This window comes from Chlorocebus sabaeus, chromosome 3, assembly GCF_047675955.1.
Source record: "Chlorocebus sabaeus isolate Y175 chromosome 3, mChlSab1.0.hap1, whole genome shotgun sequence".
NCBI classification, from domain to species: Eukaryota; Metazoa; Chordata; class Mammalia; order Primates; family Cercopithecidae; genus Chlorocebus; species Chlorocebus sabaeus.
Genome location: NC_132906.1, coordinates 88,972,534 through 88,993,333, shown reverse-complemented (window position 1 = coordinate 88,993,333; position 20,800 = coordinate 88,972,534). Strand labels below are relative to the sequence as shown.

At 40.5% G+C, this 20,800-nt stretch overlaps 1 protein-coding gene across 3 annotated transcripts in view; it reads left to right on the top strand.

Moving 5' to 3' along the window:
- NALF1 (NALCN channel auxiliary factor 1) overlaps positions 1-20,800 on the top strand; it is a 705,934-nt gene that overhangs the window by 658,720 nt on the left and 26,414 nt on the right. The window contains exon 3 of one of the 3 annotated variants that reach the window (XM_007960858.3): positions 5,788-6,508. The exons of the other annotated variants lie outside the window; for them this stretch is intronic. Coding sequence (XP_007959049.3) covers positions 5,788-5,843 — 56 coding nt within the window. The 3' untranslated portion in view covers positions 5,844-6,508. Of the gene's footprint in view, positions 1-5,787; positions 6,509-20,800 lie in introns of those variants that run through there. 3 annotated transcript variants of the gene reach the window in all.

Here is a 20,800-nt window from a genome sequence, read left to right as displayed (position 1 = left end):
AGGGCAATCATTTCTCACTAAGAATTAAAGGAATAGGTGGAGTTTCCTTCAAATTCAACAAATTTAATTATAATGGTTTTCCTATTTGAACTGCATCCAAGTCACAGCTTCCAGAAGGATGGAGAATTCCCTCTAGGATGTCAAGGATTCTTCACTTAATTTGCTTATCGACCTCAAAAAAAGTATTCTATAAGCACATAACTGCATATGGCCTGATGACAGACACTATCCATGTGAGCATCAGTTTTTTTCTAGGTGCTTCTCCTTAGTGGCAAACCAGTGGCGTGGTGATTCCTTTTCTTAGAGTCCTCTGCAACCAGAATCTTCGAGGACCTCGAGTTCTTCCTCTCACTGTCTTCTTGGCTATGTACTGATACCTAGGATTCCTATTATTCACAAAAAAGGGAATATCAGCCCTTGGAATCGGTGAATAATTTCTGAAAATGATCAGGAGTTTTTTACCATTTTGGTCACACTTATTAAATTCAGTATCTCTTGCATCATTTCTTTATGGTGCTCACATCTCCATGTACCAAATTGGAAAGTTTTAAATGTATATTTTTTGGATCATCTGCCACTTTGTGTACCTATGATCCTTCAGTAACCCAGGAACTTCCTTTAAAAAATGAAATATCTGAGAATTCATGTCCATTGCTATAGAATGCTTTTGATTGAGGATGTTACGGAAGGTCATGACCAAATGTTCTAACCACGGATCTTGATGACAAGCACATCCCCGTGCATATGTTTAATTCCAATTCTGTCTTAGGAGATAAAAAGAAAGACACTTTGCCTGAGCTTGCTCTTGATTTTTTTTTCTGTTAAAGAATAAAACTGACACGTGACTAAAGAAATGTTTTAAAAATTAATTGGAAAGAAATTCTGAGGTGCTGTCAGGGTGAAACATGTCATTTAATGTTAGGCATTATTGAGCTAAAATTTGTCAAGGTGGGTTCTGTTGGGTTTGCAAGCTCAGTTCGCATAATGCACTGCTGTTTTAGAAACTCCGTTGCTTCATCTTTAAAGTGAGGGGGTGGAAGTCGTTTTTGGATTCTACGATGTCAGCCCGTCATTGTGGTAATTACGTGGGCTTCCCTCTCCACACTCCCTCGCCTCATTCCAGAGTCCCCTGGAGAAATCCTTGATTGCTTACCTGTAACAGTGAACCAAGCTGCAGAAAACAGAGGCAGCGGAGGAGCACAGGCTGAGGGTGCTATGGTAACAAACATTAAGAAAATTACCATTTGATTGACAGATAAAATAGACCAGCCATGATTTGCTGCTCCCTTGCACAGGGAAATTATTGAAGGAATGAAAGTAAAAGTTGGTCTGCTGGGGGTTACTGACAATGGAGATAAAACATATTTTAAGACTTCTATGTAAATTCTGCATTCCATTTTTTTTTTTTCTTTTTCTTTCTTTTTGAGCTGTGACAGGAATAAGGTTATGTTTCTGTCTCTGGGGAAAATACTGTGGGCTGCTGTTGTTCCTTACTTGACAGGCGGTTGAGGCTGCAATGGGAGGTGGGCGCCCCCTGGTGGCGACTCTGCACGCCTGCAGCGTGTCTGAGAGGACGTTCACTGCCTGCAGGGAACGGAAGGGAACGACCCGAGGGGAGGAAATGCGTTGATCTGCATATGGATCACATTCAAAGGAATTTTTTTTAATGTTTGGCATCTCACGGTTTACTTGTGAGTGAGTTCACAACTGTGAAAGAAAAACCATTTGCAAAAATCCAGTCCTCACATGACCAGTGAGTTGAGAAAGATTTTTAAAAGACAAAAAGATGTTCTCATGAGAGGAAAATTTCAGTAGGAAGAAAAATCTACTCATGTAGATTTTAATTTGAACATTTATGCTATTTCAATTTATTTATTTTCCCCTATGTATACATATGTTCATTTAATTTTTTTAAAATCAGGGTTTTTTTTCTTTGAAAACAATAATAAAAAGACCAGTGTAGTTATAACATCATTTAATATCATACAAAATATTTTAAATAAATATATCAAAGTTTAAGGCAAAAACGTGACGGGAGATGGTATGCCCAGAATAAAAATTTAAAAATATGAGAGTAGGTTATAAAACCAAGTAACATGTAGTAACTTCATATGTTCATGACATCTTCTTCCATTAAAACATTGTACTTTTTCAGGTTTATTTCAGTTAATATCTTTAGGTTTGAGTTCAAATCATTCCTACTTAAAATTGCTTTTTCTGAATTCTATATTCATAAAGATCCCAGCAGGTCAAGTTTGTCTTTGGCAAGAGAATGTATGTAGGGAATTGAGGAGAAATTAGGATGTCTGAATTCTGCCAGTAGCTCTGAATTTTGGAAAATCGCCCCCACTCTAAGGTCCCATTGCCTCACCTCCACAAGTGGCTAACAGTACTGAGCCCAGTGCCAGAACACTCAGTGCCCAGGGCTGTGAGAGCAGAGGCCCAAGCTAGATGCGACCCCCTGTAGTCCAGCCTGGTGGTGCTTGCGGAGTGGCAGGTGCGGCTGCAGAGGAGAATGAGGTTTTATTCTTGTCTGTGTGGGGAGAGGAAGACACTTGCCTCCAGCTCACCTTCGTGACGCTTGTTGAAGAGCAGGGAGAGCTTGTGGGCGCCCCCCTCTGACTCCAGCTCACCTGGGTGATGCTTGTTGGAGAGCAGGGAGAACTCGTGGGTGGCCCCCTCTGACTCCAGTTCACCTGGGTGATGCTTGTAAGAGAGCAGGGAGAGCTTGTGGGCGCCCCCCTCTGCCTCCGGCTCACCTGGGTGACGCTTGGAGAGCAGGGAGAACTTGTGGGCGCCCCCCTCTGCCTCCAGTTCACCTGGGTGACGCTTGTAAGAGAGCAGGGAGAACTCGTGGGTGGCCCCCTCTGCCTCCAGGCATGCTGACAACTGGGCAGGCCCTGCATGCGCTTGCTCACCTCGACAGCCTTTGGGGAAATTCTAACATAGTTCAAGTTATCCTTCTGCTTCTCATCACTATACCTTGCCTGGTCTAAGAGTAGACGTGAAATGCATCAGACCAGGGAGAGTGGAGAAAACCAAGCCCGGAGCACTTGCAGGAACGGGAGTTCAATCAGCCCTGAGAAGCATCTGTGCTTCAGTGGTAGGTCCTGAGCCAGCTGCCCCAGGGAACCACTGAGGGCCTAGCTGAGCCACGTCAGGGCCCATCACCACGTCAGGGGGTACCATGGGGGACAGAGCACAGTGCCTGACGGCTGTCCTTTTTGATGCCATCAAGGGAAGATTTAGTGACTTCAGCCCATACTCACTCGTTAACCTTGCGCAGAAGTGACACTGTGTCTGGCAAATACGTTCAGGCCTTCTGCACCCTCTGGAAGGAAAGTCACCCTTTGCTCAAGCCAGACTATGCACGCTGCCCTCAGAGAGGCAGTTCCAGAGCCCGCACTGCTGAGCTGCTGAGTCTCTTCTTAGATGGAAGCTGAATCAAAACATGTAGTGATCTCCTCTACAGCAAGGAGGTGACAACACACACCCGTGGCAAAGCTTTCCCTGCATTCAGTGTGAGTGAGTGAACTTAGAACTACTGACCACACAGTGGCTGTCAAAGCTGGAAGCTAAAGGAAAGTCTGAATTCTGGAATGTCAGTTTAGGAAGAATATGGCCAAGTGAGATTTCCCAGAACAGGTAAAATCTTATTCAATGAGAGTGTTTACCTATTCTGTCTACAAGTCAGTCATCTTTGTGAAGAATTTATGCCCACTTGGTAGCTGTTCTGGATACTGGACCACTTTGAACAATGACATTATCCTACGTGATTATAGATCGAGTCAATCTTAGACAAACCAGAATTACTGAAGTCATCTAGTCTGATGCCTTGAGGATTAACCACTCCCTCAAAACAAGCAATTGCAGAAACAAGAATAGCTCCACATTTCCTGGCTTTTAGTCCAGCATTTGTAGTGGAACGGGAAACGACCTGCCAGCCCATCCTGAAATTCTTGTGTAAGCAATTGTTTCCTTGCTATGCACAGCTGGAAAAAGTCAGTCAGTAGGTTAAGGAAGGTGGTCGCGCCCACAGCCTGCTGTCTTTGCAATGCAAATCTCATTGTTCAAACATGTCCTGATTTCTCAACATCACACATCACATTAAAAATGGATATTACAAGCATTTTGGAACATAGACATTCTTCTGGTTAAATAAAGAAAAGAAGACTGTGTCATTATTCTCAGGGAAATTTTCTGCTTAGATGGCTCATTTTGTCAGATTGGTGAGTGAGATTCTTAGGATGCATATACACACACAAATAAATTAGTGTAAAGGGTAAGAACAGAGAACTAAAGTTTCTAAAATGTCTGTGTGAATATTATTATGAATGCAAATCACCTTATCCTTGTGTTATAGATATTTTATAATAGATTGTACATATATAATATCTATACCACAACATATATTTATATAATTTATATATAATTCAAATATCCAATTTATATATAGATACAATTAAAATAGCTAAATTTCCAGGTAATGTAGGTAATTAAAATAAAAAATACCTTAGGTTTAAAAATTGAAGACCGATTTGTAAGGAGAACTTTAAAATTAGCTTGAAAGTTATTCCAAATTAAAAAAAAGAAACAGTGAATTTAATTTAGGCATAGCAGCACTGATGGAATAAATGTGTAAATTCTCCAAGAAGAAAACTTGAAAATAAAAAGTTCATTTAGGAATAAAACTTCTAGAATGCTATTTTAAGATGGTGGTTCTCCGGTTATTATGTTATTTTTTGACACTACTGGATCAGTCCTAGATATGGTACGTTGTACCTTTATTGACCAATTTATGGGATCAAAAGGGTGACGAACCCAGCCATAGAGAGTCTGAAAATGCCGACCTCGACACCAAAACCCACTCCTGCCAGAAAGTAAGGCTCGTGGTAACCTTCACTAAAATCTCCTCCTTTATGGAATATGTCATTACCTGAGGGAGTGGGGGAAATGCTTTTTTGGGCTTGTCTTAGGGACAGTTGCTGTGTTTTAGTCTTTTTTTGTGTGTAAGTGGGCTGAGAAAACCCAAGGAAGTCCACCTTCAAATACACAGGAACAAACATTGCAAGGGAAATGAAAATAATTTCAATCGCAAGGGAAATAATTGTCCCAAGATAGGATCTGTTTCTCACTGCATAGTAAATTCTTCTTACAGAGGTAATTTTTTTTTTATGTTATTTATTTATTTTTTTGAGACAGCATCTCGCTCTGTCTCCCAAGCTGGAGTACAGTGGCAGTGGTGCAGTCTCGGCTCACTGCAACCTCCGCCTCCCGGGTTCAAGCAATTCTCCTGCCTCAGCCTCCCAAGTAGTTGGGACTGCAAATGCGTGCCACCACGTCCAGCTGGTTTTTGGTATTTTTCATAGAGACAGGGTTTCACCGTGTTAGCCAGGCTGGTCTCGATCTCCTGACCTCATAACCCCCCCACCTCGACCTCCCCAGAGGTAATTTTAAGATGTAGCATTCCATTGTGAACTGTGAAGAGCCAGAGAAACTTCCTTCTAATCTCTTCCAAGGCCTATGATATGTGCATATACGTTGAGAGATATCTATCAACTTATCAACAGATAGATAGATAGATAGATAGATAGATAGATAGATAGATAGATAATCAACGTATATGCACATATCATAGACCTTGGAAGAGATCACATGGAAAGGCCAGTTTTTGAGAACTGGAGACAAAAGCCAAAATAGTTCTCGATCACCATCTCTTCATTGCAGTGCCATGTCTGCTGGTGTGGTAAATAGGCAATTTCACTGGATGAACGTTCATTTTCACAGCTCCAGGGCCCTTAAGGTTCAACTTCAGAGTTACGTCTGATGCCACCAATGAATAGGAACAGGTCCTGCGGCCACACTGAAGTCACCGGGACTACAGCAGTTGATATTACATACTTTTGAAATATTTAAATGAGGTGTGTTTACTTATGTTTGAATTGATAAGTGGTGCTCATGACACAACATCCAAAAGACACAAAACAGGCAAGATCAAGTCACCTCCCGCAACCAACTGGTGACTGATGTCATGGGTTACAGATTTATTGTCGTTTATTTACTCAGTTCCTGACTAATGGCCATGTGGGTTATTCCTAGCCATCTGTTATTAAATGCAGTTCTACAAGGCATATTTTTGTTGCTGTATCATTTACCACAGCCTGTGAATTTTACTGTAAAATAACTGTATACCAAGAAGTAGAGACGGATGAAAGAGTCTGCGCATTCATCGTGTCAGAGATGCTTGCCATGCAACCCGTTATTGGCACAGATCGTGTCCCTCACTCGATGTCCTAATTCCCTTAGGGGAGTCTCCAAGCTCCTTAACCTGACTTGATTTGACCTGTTTCCCACTGCCGCCCAACTTCATTCATCATCACTTCCTCTTTGGGACCTAACACCCCAAATATAGCCACCCACCATGTGAAGCCCCACTGCCTGGGATGCCCATGCGTCAAAGCTTCCTCTGACTAATCCTGAAGCCACTGTGGCTCCCAGGAGGAGGCTCTCACTGACCCTCAAGGGGGATTTGGAGTAAGTGTGCCCAGAGCACCCTGTGCTTCTGCTGCTGTGGTGCTCACTGGGCTGCATTTTAGTCACAGGCCACTTGCCTGTCTCCTCGTTTTGGTGAGTTGGGTTAAGGTAAGAACTTATGTCCTCTGGTGTGTCCACAGGACACCAAAAAAGTGCCAGACACATTGTTTGTGTTCAGTAAGCAAACATTGGATGAGTTCATTAATGAGTGGCAACTCCGTCCTTTGAGCAAGACAAACCTCTGTGGTGAGAGGTGTCACTCAGGACAAGCAGCGAGGGGCAGCCATGCTCTGCACACCCTGCAATGCTCCTGCCCACGGTCACCTGTGGCAGTGTGTGAAAGAGCAAGGGAGCTGATGATTGGATGCACTGTAACAAAGTGTCCTCTGTTGGGAGTCAGAAAGAAGCACCTCAGTATTTCATGTCAAAGCTGCCTTTTGTCCTTGTGTCCCACCCTCCTGTCAACGCAGTATAGAGGCTCTGGCTGAATGGAGTTCACACTGCCGCCACACAACTCCATTACCTGGAACACTGGAACTTAAAGGCCGAAAAGTGATGTGGTGTCTAAGCTTATGGAATTTACATTTTGAATGGTGTTTTTTTTTAAATTATACTTAAAGTTCTAGGGTACATGTGCATAATGCGCAGGTTTGTTACATATGTATACATGTGCCATGTTGGTGTGCTGCACCCATCAACTTGTCAGCATCCATCAACTCGTCATTTACATCAGGTTTAACTCCCAATGCAATCCCTCCTCCCTCCCCCCTCCCCATGATAGGCCCTGGTGTGTGATGTTCCCCTTCCCGAGTCCAAGTGATCTCATTGTTCAGTTCCCACCTATGAGTGAGAACATGCGGTGTTTGGTTTTCTGTTCTTGCAATAGTTTGCTGAGAATGATGGTTTCCAGCTGCATCCATGTCCCTACAAAGGACACAAACTCATCCTTTTTTATGGCTGCATAGTATTCCATGATGTATATGTGCCACATTTTCTTAATCCAGTCTGTCACTGATGGACATTTGGGTGGATTCCAAGTCTTTGCTATTGTGAATAGTGCCGCAATAAACAAACGTGTGCATGTGTCTTGATAGCAGCATGATTTATAATCCTTTGGGTATATACCCAGTAATGGGATGGCTGGGTCATATGGTACTTCTAGTTCTAGATCCTTGAGGAATCGCCATAGTGTTTTCCATAATGGTTGAACTAGTTTACAATCCCTCCAACAGTGTAAAAATGTTCCTATTTCTCCACATCCTCTCCAGCACCTGTAGTTTCCTGACTTTTTAATGATCACCATTCTAACTGGTGAGAGATGGTATCTCATTCTGGTTTTGATTTGCATTTCTCTGATGGCCAGTGATGATGAGCATTTTCTCATGTGTCTGTTGGCTGTATGAATGTCTTCTTTTGAGGAATGTCTTCTTTTGGGAAATGTCTGCTCATATCCTTTGCCCACTTTTTGATGGGGTTGTTGGTTTTTTTCTTGTAAATTTGTTTGAGTTCTTTGTAGGTTCTGGATATTAGCCCTTTGTCAGATGAGTACGTTGCAAAAATTTTCTCCCATTCTGTAGGTTGCCTGTTCACTCTGATGGTAGTTTCTTTTGCTGTGCAGCAGCTCTTTAGTTTAATGAGATCCCATTTGTCTATTTTGGCTTTTGTTGCCATTGCTTTTGGTGTTTTAGACATGAAGTCCTTGCCCATGCCTATGTCCTGAATGGTATTACCTAGGTTTTCTTCTAGGGTTTTTATGGTATTAGGTCTAACATTTAAGTGTCTAATCCATCTTGAATTAATTTTCCTATAACGAGTAAGGAAAGGATCCAGTTTCAGCTTTCTACTTATGGCTAGCCAATTTTCCCAGCACCATTTATTAAATAGGGAATCCTTTCCCCATTTCTTGTTTTTCTCAGGTTTGTCAAAGATCAGATGCCTGTAGATGTGTGGTATTATTTCTGAGGACTCTGTTCTGTTCCATTGGTCTATATCTCTGTTTTGGTACCAGTACTATGCTGTTTTGGTTACTGTAGCCTTGTAGTATAGTTTGAAGTCAGGTAGTGTGATGCCTCCAGCTTTGTTCTTTTGACTTAGGATTGTCTTGGAAATGCGGGCTCTTTTTTGGTTCCATATGAACTTTAAAGCAGTTTTTTCCAATTCTGTGAAGAAAGTCATTGGTAGCTTGATGGGGATGGCATTGAATGTATAAATTACCTTGGGCAGTATGGCCATTTTCACGACATTGATTCTTCCTATCCATGAGCATGGTATGTTCTTCCATTTGTTTGTGTCCTCTTTTATTTCACTGAGCAGTGGTTTGTAGTTCTCCTTGAAGAGGTCCTTTACATCCCTTGTAAGTTGGATTCCTAGGTATTGTATTCTCTTTGAAGCAATTGAGAATGGAAGTTCATTCATGATTTGGCTGTCTGTCTGTTACTGGTGTATAAGAATGCTTGTGATTTTTGCACATTAATTTTGTATCCTGAGACTTTGCTGAAGTTTCTTCTCAGCTTAAGGAGATTTTGGGCTGAGACGATGGGGTTTTCTAAATATACAATCATGTCATCTGCAAAGAGGGACAATTTGACTTCTTCTTTTCCTAACTGAATACCCTTGATTTCTTTCTCTTGCCTGATTGCCCTAGCCAGAACTTCCAACACTATGTTGAATAGGAATGGTGAGAGAGGGCATCCCTGTCTTGTGCCAGTTTTCAAAGGGAATTTTTCCAGTTTTTGCCCATTCAGTATGATATTGGCTGTGGGTTTGTCATAAATAGCTCTTATGATTTTGAGGTACGTTCCATCAATACCAAATTTATTCAGCATCTTTAGCATGAAGGGCTGTTGAATTTTGTCAAAGGCCTTTTCTGCATCTATTGAGATAATCATGTGGTTTTTGTCTTTGGTTCTGTTTATATGCTGGATTACATTTATTGATTTGCATATGTTGAACCAGCCTTGCATCCCAGGGATGAAGCCCACTTGATCATGGTGGATAAGCTTTTTGATGTGCTGCTGGATCCGGTTTGCCAGTATTTTATTGAGGATTTTTGAATCGATGTTCATCAGGGATATTGGTCTAAAATTCTCTTTTGTTGTTATGTCTCTGCCAGGCTTTGGTATCAGGATGATATTGGCTTCATAAAATGAGTTAGGGAGGATTCCCTCTTTTTCTATTGATTGGAATAGTTTCGGAAGGAATGGTACCAGCAACTCCTTGTCAGCTGTGAATCTGCTCCTGGACTTTTTTTGGTTGCTAGGCTATTAATTATTGCCTCAATTTCAGAGCCTGCTATTGGTCTATTCAGGGATTCAGCTTCTTCCTAGTTTAGTCTTGGGAGAGTGTAAGTGTCCTGGAAATTATCCATTTCTTCTAGTTTTTCTAGTTTATTTGCATAGAGGTGTTTATAGTATTCTCTGCTGGTAGTTTGTATTTCTGTGGGGTCAGTGGTGATACCCCCTTTATCATTTTTGATTGCATCTATTTGATTCTTCTCTCTTTTCTTCTTTATTAGTCTTGCTAGCAGTCTATCAATTTTGTTGATCTTTTCAAAAAACCAACTCCTGGATTCATTGATATTTTGGAGGGTTTTTTGTGTCTCTATCTCCTTCAGGTCTGCTCTGATCTTAGTTATTTCTTGCCTTCTGCTAGCTTTTGAATGTGTTTGCTCTTGCTTCTCTAGTTCTTTTAATTGTGGTGTTAGAGTGTCAATTTTAGATCTTTCCACCTTTCTCTTGTGGGCATTTAGTGCTATAAATTTCCCTCTACACACTGCTTTAAATGTGTCCCAGAGATTCTGGTATGTTGTATCTTTTTTCTCATTGGTTTCAAAGAACATCTTTATGTCTGCCTTCATTTCATTATGTACCCAGTAGTCATTCAGGAGCAGGTTATTCAGTTTCCATGTAGTTGAGTGGTTTTGATTGAGTTTTTTAGTCCTGATTTCTAGTTTGATTGCACTGTGGTCTGAGAGACAGTTTGTTATAATTTCTGTTCTTATACATTTGCTGAGGAGTGCTTTACTTCCAATTCTGTGGTCAGTTTTGGAATAAGTGTGATGTGGTGCTGAGAAGAATGTATATTCTGTTGATTTGGGGTGGAGAGTTCTGTAGATGTCTATTAGGTCTGTTTGCTGCAGAGATGAGTTCAATTCCTGGATATCCTTGTAACTTTCTGTCTTGCTGATCTGTCTAATATTGACAGTGGGGTGTTGAAGTCTCCCATTATTATTGTATGGGAGTCTAAGTCTCTTTGTAAGTCTCTAAGGACTTGCTTTATGAATCTGGGTGCTACTGTATTGGGTGCATATATATTTAGGATCGTTAGCTCTTCCTGTTGAATTGATCCCTTTACCATTATGTAATGGCCTTCTTTGTCTCTTTTGATCTTTGATGGGTTAAAGTCTGTTTTATCAGAGACTAGCATTGCAACCCCTGCTTTTTTTTTTGTTCTCCATTTGCTTGGTAGATCTTCCTCCATCCCTTTATTTTGAGCCTATATATGTCTCTGCATGTGAGATGGGTCTCCTGAATACAGCAGACTGATGGGTCTTGACTCTTTATCCAGTTTGCCAGTTTGTGTCTTTTAATTGGAGCATTTAGTCCATTTACATTTAAGGTTAATATTGTTATGTGTGAACTTGATCCTGCCAGTATGATATTAACTGGTTATTTTGCTCGTTAGTTGATGCAGTTTCTTCCTAGCCTCGATGGTCTTTACATTTTGACATGTTTTTGCAATGGCTGATATGGGTTGTTTCTTTCCATGTTTAGTGCTTCCTTCAGGGTCTCTTGTAAGACAGGCCTGGTGGTGACAAAATCTCAAAGCATTTGCTTATCTGTAAAGGATTTTATTTCTCCTTCACTTATGAAACTTAGTTTGGCTGGATATGAAATTCTGGGTTGAAAATTCTTTTCTTTAAGAATACTGAATATTGGCCCCCACTCTCTTCTGGCTTGGAGAGTTTCTGCTGAGAGATCTGCTGTTAGTCTGATGGGCTTCCCTTTGTGGGTAACCCAACCTTTCTCTCTGGCTGCCCTTAAGATTTTTTCCTTCATTTCAACTTTGGTGAATCTGGCAATTATGTGTCTTGGAGTTGCTCTTCTCGAGGAGTATCTTTGTGGCATTCTCTGTATTTCCTGAATTTGAATGTTGGCCTGCCCTACTAGGTTGGGGAAGTTCTCCTGGATGATATCCTGAAGAGTGTTTTCCAACTTGGTTCCATTTTCCCCCTCACTTTCAGGCACCCCAATCAGATGTAGATTTAGTCTTTTTACATAATCCCATACTTCCTGCAGGCTTTGTTCATTTCTTTCTCTTCTTTTTTCTTTAGATTTCTCTTCTCGCTTCATTTCATTCATTTGATCCTGAATCGCTGATACTCTTTCTTCCAGTTGATCGAGTCTGTTACTGAAGCTTGTGCATTTGTCAAGTATTTCTCATGTCATGGTTTTCATCTCTGTTCGTTCGTTTATGGCCTTCTCTGCATTAATGATTCTAGTTATCAATTCTTCACTCTTTTTTCAAGATCTTTAGTTTCTTTGCACTGGGTACGTAATTCCTCCTTTAGCTCTGAGAAGTTTGATGGACTGAAGCCTTCTTCTCTCATCTCGTCAAAGACATTCTCCGTCCAGCTTTGATCCGTTGTTGGCGATGAGCTGCGTTCCTTTGCAAGGGGAGATGCGCTCTGATTTTTTGAATTTCCAGCTTTTCTGCCCTGCTTTTTCCCCATCTTTGTGTTTTTATCTGCCTCTGGTCTTTGATGATGGTGACATACTGATGGAGTTTTGGTGTGGGTGTCCTTCCTGTTTGTTAGCTTTCCTTCTAACAGTCAGGACCCTCAGCTGTAGGTCTGTTGCAGATTGCTTGAGGTCCACTCCAGACCCTGTTTGCCTGGGTGTCAGCAGCAGAGGCTGCAGAAGATGGAATATTGCTGAAGAGCGAGTGTACCTGTCTGATTCTTGCTTTGGAAGCTTCCTCTCAGGGGTGTACTCCACCGTGTGAGGTGTGGGGTGTCGGTCTGCCCCTAGTGGGGGATGTCTCCCAGTTAGGCTACTCAGGGGTCAGGGACCCACTTGAGCAGGCAGTCTGTCAGTTCTCAGATCTCAACCTCCATGTTGGGAGATCCCCTGCTCTCTTCAAAGCTGTCAGAGTCGTTTGTATCTGCAGAGGTTTCTGCTGCTTTTTGTTGTTGTTGTTGTTGTTGTTTAGCTGTGCCCTGTCCCCAGAGGTGGAGTCTACAGAGACAGGCAGGCCTCCTTGAGCTGCTGTGAGCTCCACCCAGTTCGAGCTTCGCAGAGGCTTTGTTTACCTACTTAAGCCTCAGCATTGGTGGGCACCTTTCCCCCAGCCTCGCTGCTGCCTTGCCGTTAGATCTCAGACTGCTGTGCTAGCAATGAGGGAGGCTCCGTGGGTGTGGGACCCTCCTGTCCAGGTGTGGGCTATAATCTGCTGGTGTGCCTATTTGCTAAGACCCTTGGTAAAGCGCAGTATTGGGGTGGGAGTTACCCGATTTTCCAAGTGTGTGTGTCTCAGTTCCCCTGGCTAGGAAAAGGGATTCCCTTCCCCCTTGCGCTTCCCAGGGGAGGCGATGCCTTGCCCTGCTTCAGCTCTTGCTGGTCGGGCTGCAGCAGCTGACCAGCACTGATTATCTGGCACTCCCTAGTGAGATGAACCCAGTACCTCAGTTGAAAATGCAGAAATCACCTGTCTTATGTGTCGCTCGCACTGGGAGCTGGAGACTGGAGCTGTTCCTATTCGGCCATCTTGCTCTGCCCTACATTTTGTATGGTTTACCCCAAACTCGGTGTCATGTGTTCAATTGTGTCCCCTGCTCTCCAAATTCAGATGTTGACATCCTAACCCCTGGCACCCCAGAATGTGACCATATATGGAAATAACTTAGTTATGGAGCTCATCAAGTTAAAATGGGTCATTAGGATAAGCTCTAGTCCAATGTGATTAGTGTATGTTGTAGGCCATTAGGGCTGCCCTGACAAAAGACCACATGCTACAGGGCTTCAGCAACAGAAATGAATTTTCTCAGCCTTCTGAAGACTAGAAGTCTGAGATCAAGGTTTTCTTTCTTCTGAGGCCACTCTCCTTGGCTTGTAGACACTGCCTTCTTGCTGTGTCTTCACACGGTCTTACCTCCATGCCAGCACATCTTTGAGGTCTCTGCGTGTCCAAATTTCCTGTCTGTGTCCAACAAAGACATCTGTCCTATTGAATTAGGACCCACCCTGAAAGCCTCATGGCACCCCTATGAAGGCCCTATCTTGAAATACATTCACACGTCAGAGAACTGGGAGTTAGGGGCTCAACAGGTACATTTCTGGAGTATGCAGTTCTTCCCGTAACAGCATACTTATAAAAAGGGGAAATTTGGATACAGACACAGAGAGAGAAAACAGTGGGAATAGACGTAGGAAGAAGATGATCATCTACAAGCCAAGAAGAAAGGCCCATACCAGAGCGTTCCTGAAAACCCCTAGACGCATCCAAACCTGCCAACACATTGATTTTGGACATGTAGCCCCAGAAATGAGAGAAGCTGAATGGTGTTGTTTAAGCCCCCTAGTATGTGGGACTTTGTGATGACACCCCGAGCAGAGGAATACACTGAGCAATGCCTTGAAGTTTTGGAATAAAACAGACATATTCAATGTTATTTGTTCAAGCAAAGAACAAATTCTAACTCTTATATGAAGACAAATTCTGCATGCTTCAGAAGTTCTGGAGGATTAGAGGACAGGAAGCAATAAAAAGGAATTATAAAGGCATCGAGGGAGCTCAGCCAGCAGGATTTAGAGGATGATAATTATGCAGAGAGAGTAGTAATGAAGAAAGGGTATTAACACTGCAGATAGTCTTTAATTGTAAAGTAAAATTATTTTTGTAAATTTTATGAATCTCCTTTTGAAGGCATTCAGAAGCACAATCAATTTGCAATGCTGCTGTGTGTGCTATGTTCCATTAATCATGGTTTAATAATTGGAAGACTTTAGACCTAAATCTGAAAACCCATCATCTCAGGAAACTGCAGTTAGGAAATTTTTCCTGTGAAAAAATCAAGCCGCTCTCTGTAGTTTCTGCTCAATATTGCTGAAAATCCAACACTGCACTAAAAAATGAAACCTATTTAAAAAGAAAAAAAAAAAAAAGAGTTAGAAAATCTCAACACTAGCGGGATAAACTTTCTATCTCTAGAAAAGTTTTCTTCCATTTGAAAGTGTATTTGTTCTGTCATTCCCAGCCTGATTTTATGGGTTCATATTTAAGGTTTTGAAAGGAAATATAGACTAATACTTTTATATAACTGTTTTGTTTAATTTCTGGACAGCTTGCAAATTCTCAGCCTTAATCCTTACCAGAAAAATTGGTTTCTTTCTCCCTTCATTTCCATCATTATTTCCACAAAGGGATGAATAACATTTTAAAGGACAGAAAAATTTCCATGAGGAAACTTCAAATTTATTAAAAAATCATGAGCTCCATCAATTTGCACACACACAAAAGCAAGTATGGACAAACGATTAAAGAAATTCCACATGTAAAATCACAGAGCTGTAGAGCTGTGAGAGGCCAAGCTGCTGCTCCACTCCAGCAGGTGAGTGCCCTGTTGTTTACTGTGGACTGCTGACCTCAGCCTGAAGGGAGAACGCAGAAACGAGAGCGGATGCAGTGAACAGCTAGGAACATCAGACACGCGTGAAGAAGCAGGCAGGGACTTTCTTGGTCATATTTGTCTAACATGGTAGCTCAACAATTAAATTTAGTAAATAAATAAATTTGAAGAATAGAGAAATAGAGTAGAGCTTGCCCAAGTTCACAGGAAAGCCCACAGGAAAAGCCGAAACATCTGACTTCCCACTTAGCTTGGTCCATTGCTTTTCTATGCTCTTTTAAAAAAATAAATTTTATTTTGCATATTTAAGGTATAAGATATATAATATGATGTTATAAGATACATCGTCTTGGTCCATTTTATGTTGCTATGACAGAATACCCAAGACTAGGTAGTGTATAAAGAAAAGATATTTATTTCTGACAGTTTTGGAGGCTGGGAAGTCTAAGGTTGAGTGACAGCTCTAATGAGGGCCTTCCAGCTGTGTTGTGTGGTGGACGGCATCATTTGGCAAAAGCACAAAACATGCCCGCCAGCTCAGGCATCTCTTCCTCTTCTTATAAAGCCACAGGTTCTACCATCAGGCCCCACTCTGATGACCTTATGTGATCCTAAGTCCCTTCCAAAGGCCCCACCTCCAATCAACATATAAATTTGAGGATTAAGTTTCCAACACTTGAGATTCGGGGGACACATTCAAACCATAGCAAACATATATATAGGAAAATGGTTAATAGTGGAACAAATTTATCATGTCTGTCCTCTCACTTGGTTACCCTTCCCCAACCCCTGTGGCAAGAGCAGCTATAATTTACTCATTTAGCAAAAATCCTGAATACAATATGCTATTATTAGTCCTCATGTTCTACATGAGATCCTTCAACCTATTCATCCTGTATATTTGCTACTTTGCATCCTTTGACCTACGTCTCCCCATCTCCCCCACCATGGACACCACTGTTTTATTATCTCTATTTGAGCTTTTTTGGTTTTTTAGATTCCACATATAAGTACGATCATATAATATTTTTCTTTCTATGTCTGACTTATTTCACTTAACATAATGTCCTCTAGGTTCATCCACATTGTGGCAAGTGGCAGGATCTCTACCTTTGTTAAGGCTGAAAAATATTCTATGTTATATGCATATATATCAGTTTATTTTTCCATTTGTCCATTGATGAACACTTTGCTTCTACATTTTGGCTGTTGAGAATGCTTTTTCTTTTCACCTGAACTTTATTTTGTAATTGGAGTAGCTTTCTCATTACTAGCTTGATTCCAGATACAGGATTACCCTGCTTTTTTTTAACTTTCATTTTAAGTTCAGGGGTACTTGTGTGGGTTTGTTATATAGGCAAATGTATGTCATGGGGGTTTGTTGTACAGATTATTTCATCACCCAGGCATTAAGCCTAGTACCCATTAGTTGTTTTTCCTGATCCTCTCCCTTCTTCCACCCTCCACCCTCCAAAAGACACCAGTGTGTGTTGTTCCCCTCTGTGTCCATGTGTTCTCATCATTTAGCTCCCACTTATAAGTGTGAACACGCAGTATTTGGTTTTCTGTTCCTGTATTAGTTTACTAAAGATAATGGCCTCCAGCTCCATCGATTCCTCTGCAAAGGACATAATCTTGTTCTTTTTATGGCTGCATACTATTCCATAGTGTATATGTACCACATTTTCTTCATCTAGTCTACCATTGATGATTTCCTGCTTTTATTATAAAATATTTTGCTAGACTTGCTATTCTAGGGAGACATTGTAAGAATAAATGTGGTGAATTTGTATAAGTCTATATTCTTTCTCTTTTATAATATTTTTCCTACTAAGAAATATATTCTGCCTTCTTCTGAGGATTTTCTCTTGAAATTTACTCATTCAACAAACATTTGCTAAGAACCGATTGTATTAGTTTTCTATTACTGCCTTAACAAATTGCCACAAACTCATTTGGTTCATAAGCTAAGAAATGCATATTCATCTGCAGAAGTAGGCAAATTAAACAGATGCTAACCTGCAGGCTTTATACATAAGTATTAAAAAAGTATAGAGGAGGCAGGGAGCAACTTTGGAAGTAAGTATAGAGAGTGTTGTTATCACAAACTTAAAGATGTGAAAAGGCGATACAGAGAAATTAAATTCCCTTGAGTTTAAACAGCTTATTTTTCAAAGGAAGAATGAAATCCATGGTGAAGATTTAATTCATAGCTTCTGGGCTCCCTTTTGTATGTTCTGACCACTGCTATTACAACTGTAACTGCATTATTACTAGCCACTAATTTTTATCTCTTTGAGAGAAAGCAGAGTCCTGGAAAGACAGTTTTCTAAATTTTAATCATAATAGTTTTAGGGTACAGGTGGGTTTTGGTTACATGGATAAGTTCTTTAGTGGTGAGTCCTGAGATTTTACTACACCTGTCAATCGAGTTCTACTTTTAGTTCTTTAAGGAACCTCCACACTCTTTTACATAGTGGTTGTACTAATTTACATCCCAACAGTGTGTAAAAGTGTTTGCTGTTTAACACATCTATGCCAACATCTATTGGTTTTTTGACTTTTTGAATATGGCCATTCTTGCAGGAGTAAGATGCTAACTCATGTGGTTCTAATTTGCATTTCCCTGATTAGTGATGCTGAGCATGTTTTCATATGTTTGTTGGCCATTTGTATATCTTCTTTTGACAACTGTCTATTCATGTCCTTAGCCCACTTTATAATGGGATTTTTTATTTTTTCTTGCTGATGTGTTTGAGTTCTTTGTAGATTCTGAATATTAGTCCTTTGTCAGATGTATAGGTTGTGAAGATTTTCTCCCACTCTGTGAGTTGTCTGTTAACTCTGCTGATTGTTTCTTTTGCTGTGCAGAAGCTTTTTAGTTTAATTAAGTATATTTATCTTTGTTGCATTTGCTTTCTGGGTCTTAGTGATGAATTCTTTGCCTAAGCCAATGTCTAGCAGAGTTTTTCTGATGTTATCTTTTAGAATTTTTGTGGTTTCAGATTTTAGATATAAGTCTTTGATCCATCTTGAGTTGATTTTTGTATAAGGTGAGAGATGGGGCTCCAGTTTCATTCTTCTATATGTGGCCCATCAGTTTTCTCACCACCAATTATTGAATAGGATGTCCTTTCCCCAATTTATATTTTCATATGCTTTGTCAAAGATCAGTTGGCTGTAAGTATTTGGCTTTATTTCTGGGTTCTCTGTTCTGTTCACTGATCTCCATGCCTATTTCTATGCATACCATGCTGTTTTGGTAACTATAACCTTGTAGTATAATTTGAAGTTGGGTAATGTGATGCCTCCAGTTTTGAATGCTTTTTATGCACAAGACAATCAGCCAAGCACGCAAGACAATCAGCCAAGTGCTCAAGATGAATGATCTCATATCTTCACAATGTCTATGTGAGGAAAGTATGCATGTGGGTCAGGACTCTTGCAAATGGCAAAAATCAAACAAAAACTGAGTTTAACAAAAAGAGACTCCACTGGTTTGTATAACTGAAAAATCCAGAGATAAACATCAAGGCATATTCATTAAATAGATAGATGATAGATAAATAGATAGATAGGATAAGATAGACAGGTATATAAGTTAAGATATAGAAAGATGTATTGGTGGTAGATGTACATGGAGAGATTTGATATAAAATATGGATTTATAAATACAACTCTCTCTCTCTCTTTCGTGCCAGCTCCAACTCTAGCTTTAGCTCTCTTTCTCCCTATCTCTGAGCTCTACTTTTCTGTTTGTTAGATTATTTCAGCAGGGAATACAGGACTTAACTTCTCTGTTTAGAAATTGCAGCAGGAAGCTATCACCTCATTTCCATTAATTTTCATAGACACACAGCGCTGGAGTTTCATGTCATGACTTGAGCTGCATGCCCACACTTGGGCCATCATGTAACCCAGGAATGGAATTCTCTGGTCAGTCAGGTTAGTCATCGGCCCCTCCTGCATGTGGGAGGGGTTAGATCAGCCCAACCTGAACTGCATCCATTGAACTGGAGAGGACTGCTCCCCAAAACCACATCTGGGTGCTTTTCCCAGAAGGGGTACTTAAACAAAAGCTGCCCACTACCCTACATGTGTTGCCATTAATGAGGTCAACAATGCCTACATGAATCTTCTTACAGGTCTCCTCTGGTAAGTGGCTAAGTAAAGCCAAACCATCCTTGCTTTGTTGTTGTTGTGAATAATCATGATGCATTGCAAACCATGCACATTTTTTAACACCCTGCTTACTGTTCGTGTGCTGCCTATTCTAGACAGTAGAAAATGGTCTCTTTGAAAATTCTATTTTGTTCAAATATCCTAAAAAGCCACAGCATTCTTTCTGCAAAGTCATATTTATATTATTTATACTAAAAAATCTATGCTTAATCATTTAAAAATATTTAGTAAGTGCAGATAAGCAAAAAGAAGGAAAACCTTCAGTTACCACCAAGAGGAAAATGTCATCTTATACCATAAATAGTGTTTCAAACCATTAAATATGCTTTCACAGCCTAATTTAATGACTAATAGTACAGCATATGAGCATAATGTAAACTGCACAAATGTTTTACTAATTATAGGATTTTTTCTTTTATTTTTTGCTACATAAAAAATGTTACTAAGAACATATATAAACATACTTATTTCCATGTGCTTACTATTTATTTCCTTAAAACAAACTTGAATTGGAGTGGAAAGGTCAGAGGGTATGCAAAAGCTTAAACCTTTTGATATTTATTGCCAAAAATTCAAAAAAGTTTATAACTACATGGATTCTCACCAGAATTATATTACATGGCTCATTTTCTTACTCCCTTGTGGTCATAGGTTATTGTTGGGGTTCATTCAGGCTGGTGGGAAAAATCTTAGTTATGATAGCCACAAACCCTCTTGGAAGGCCTGAGGGTTTGCATAACTTCAGTAAGAGATATGGTTGAGGGCAACCTGATCTTTACCTTTAGTTAAATAAATTTGAGTAGTAACAAATGAATGTGAGGAAGTTATCTAGCTAGCTCGTTTACTCATGTGGTCCTAAGACTAACCTTTGATGTACCGCAGGTGCGTAAGTGCTTTCTTCTCAGGAAGTCCACAATGTCAACTACCCTCTAGTGGTGTTGACTCAAGCCTTTGTCAATTAATCTTTACCAAATTAATGTGAGTCTCACTAGCTGGTCAGGGCCGCGGTCCCCACTGTTTACAGTACTCTCCAGGGAGTCTGTAAGCGGCCCAGACACACTCAGCTGGACTGGCAAAGCAGAGTATCTGTGTGTCAGTGCATGTTATTCATCCATCGTTTGGGTCAGGGTCTGTGGGTCAGACTCCCACAGCTGGTGCCCCTGTGAGGAGCGCTACCACAGGTTATTATAATTAATATTTTCTTTTTATAAGTAAAATGTTTCACATCATCATTTTGTCAATTCTTTAAATATTTGTGTTTAAACTTTTTACATGGTTCTTTTTATTTCTCTTTTATGTTGCTTCTTAATGTCTAATTGTTCATTCAATACATAATCCTTTCTCTCTCATCATCGATCATGCACATTCTCCTTTTACTGCATCTGTATTTCTTATAAGAACACAGAATTGACTGGGCACAGTGGTTTATACCTGTAATCCCAGCACTTTGGGAAGCCA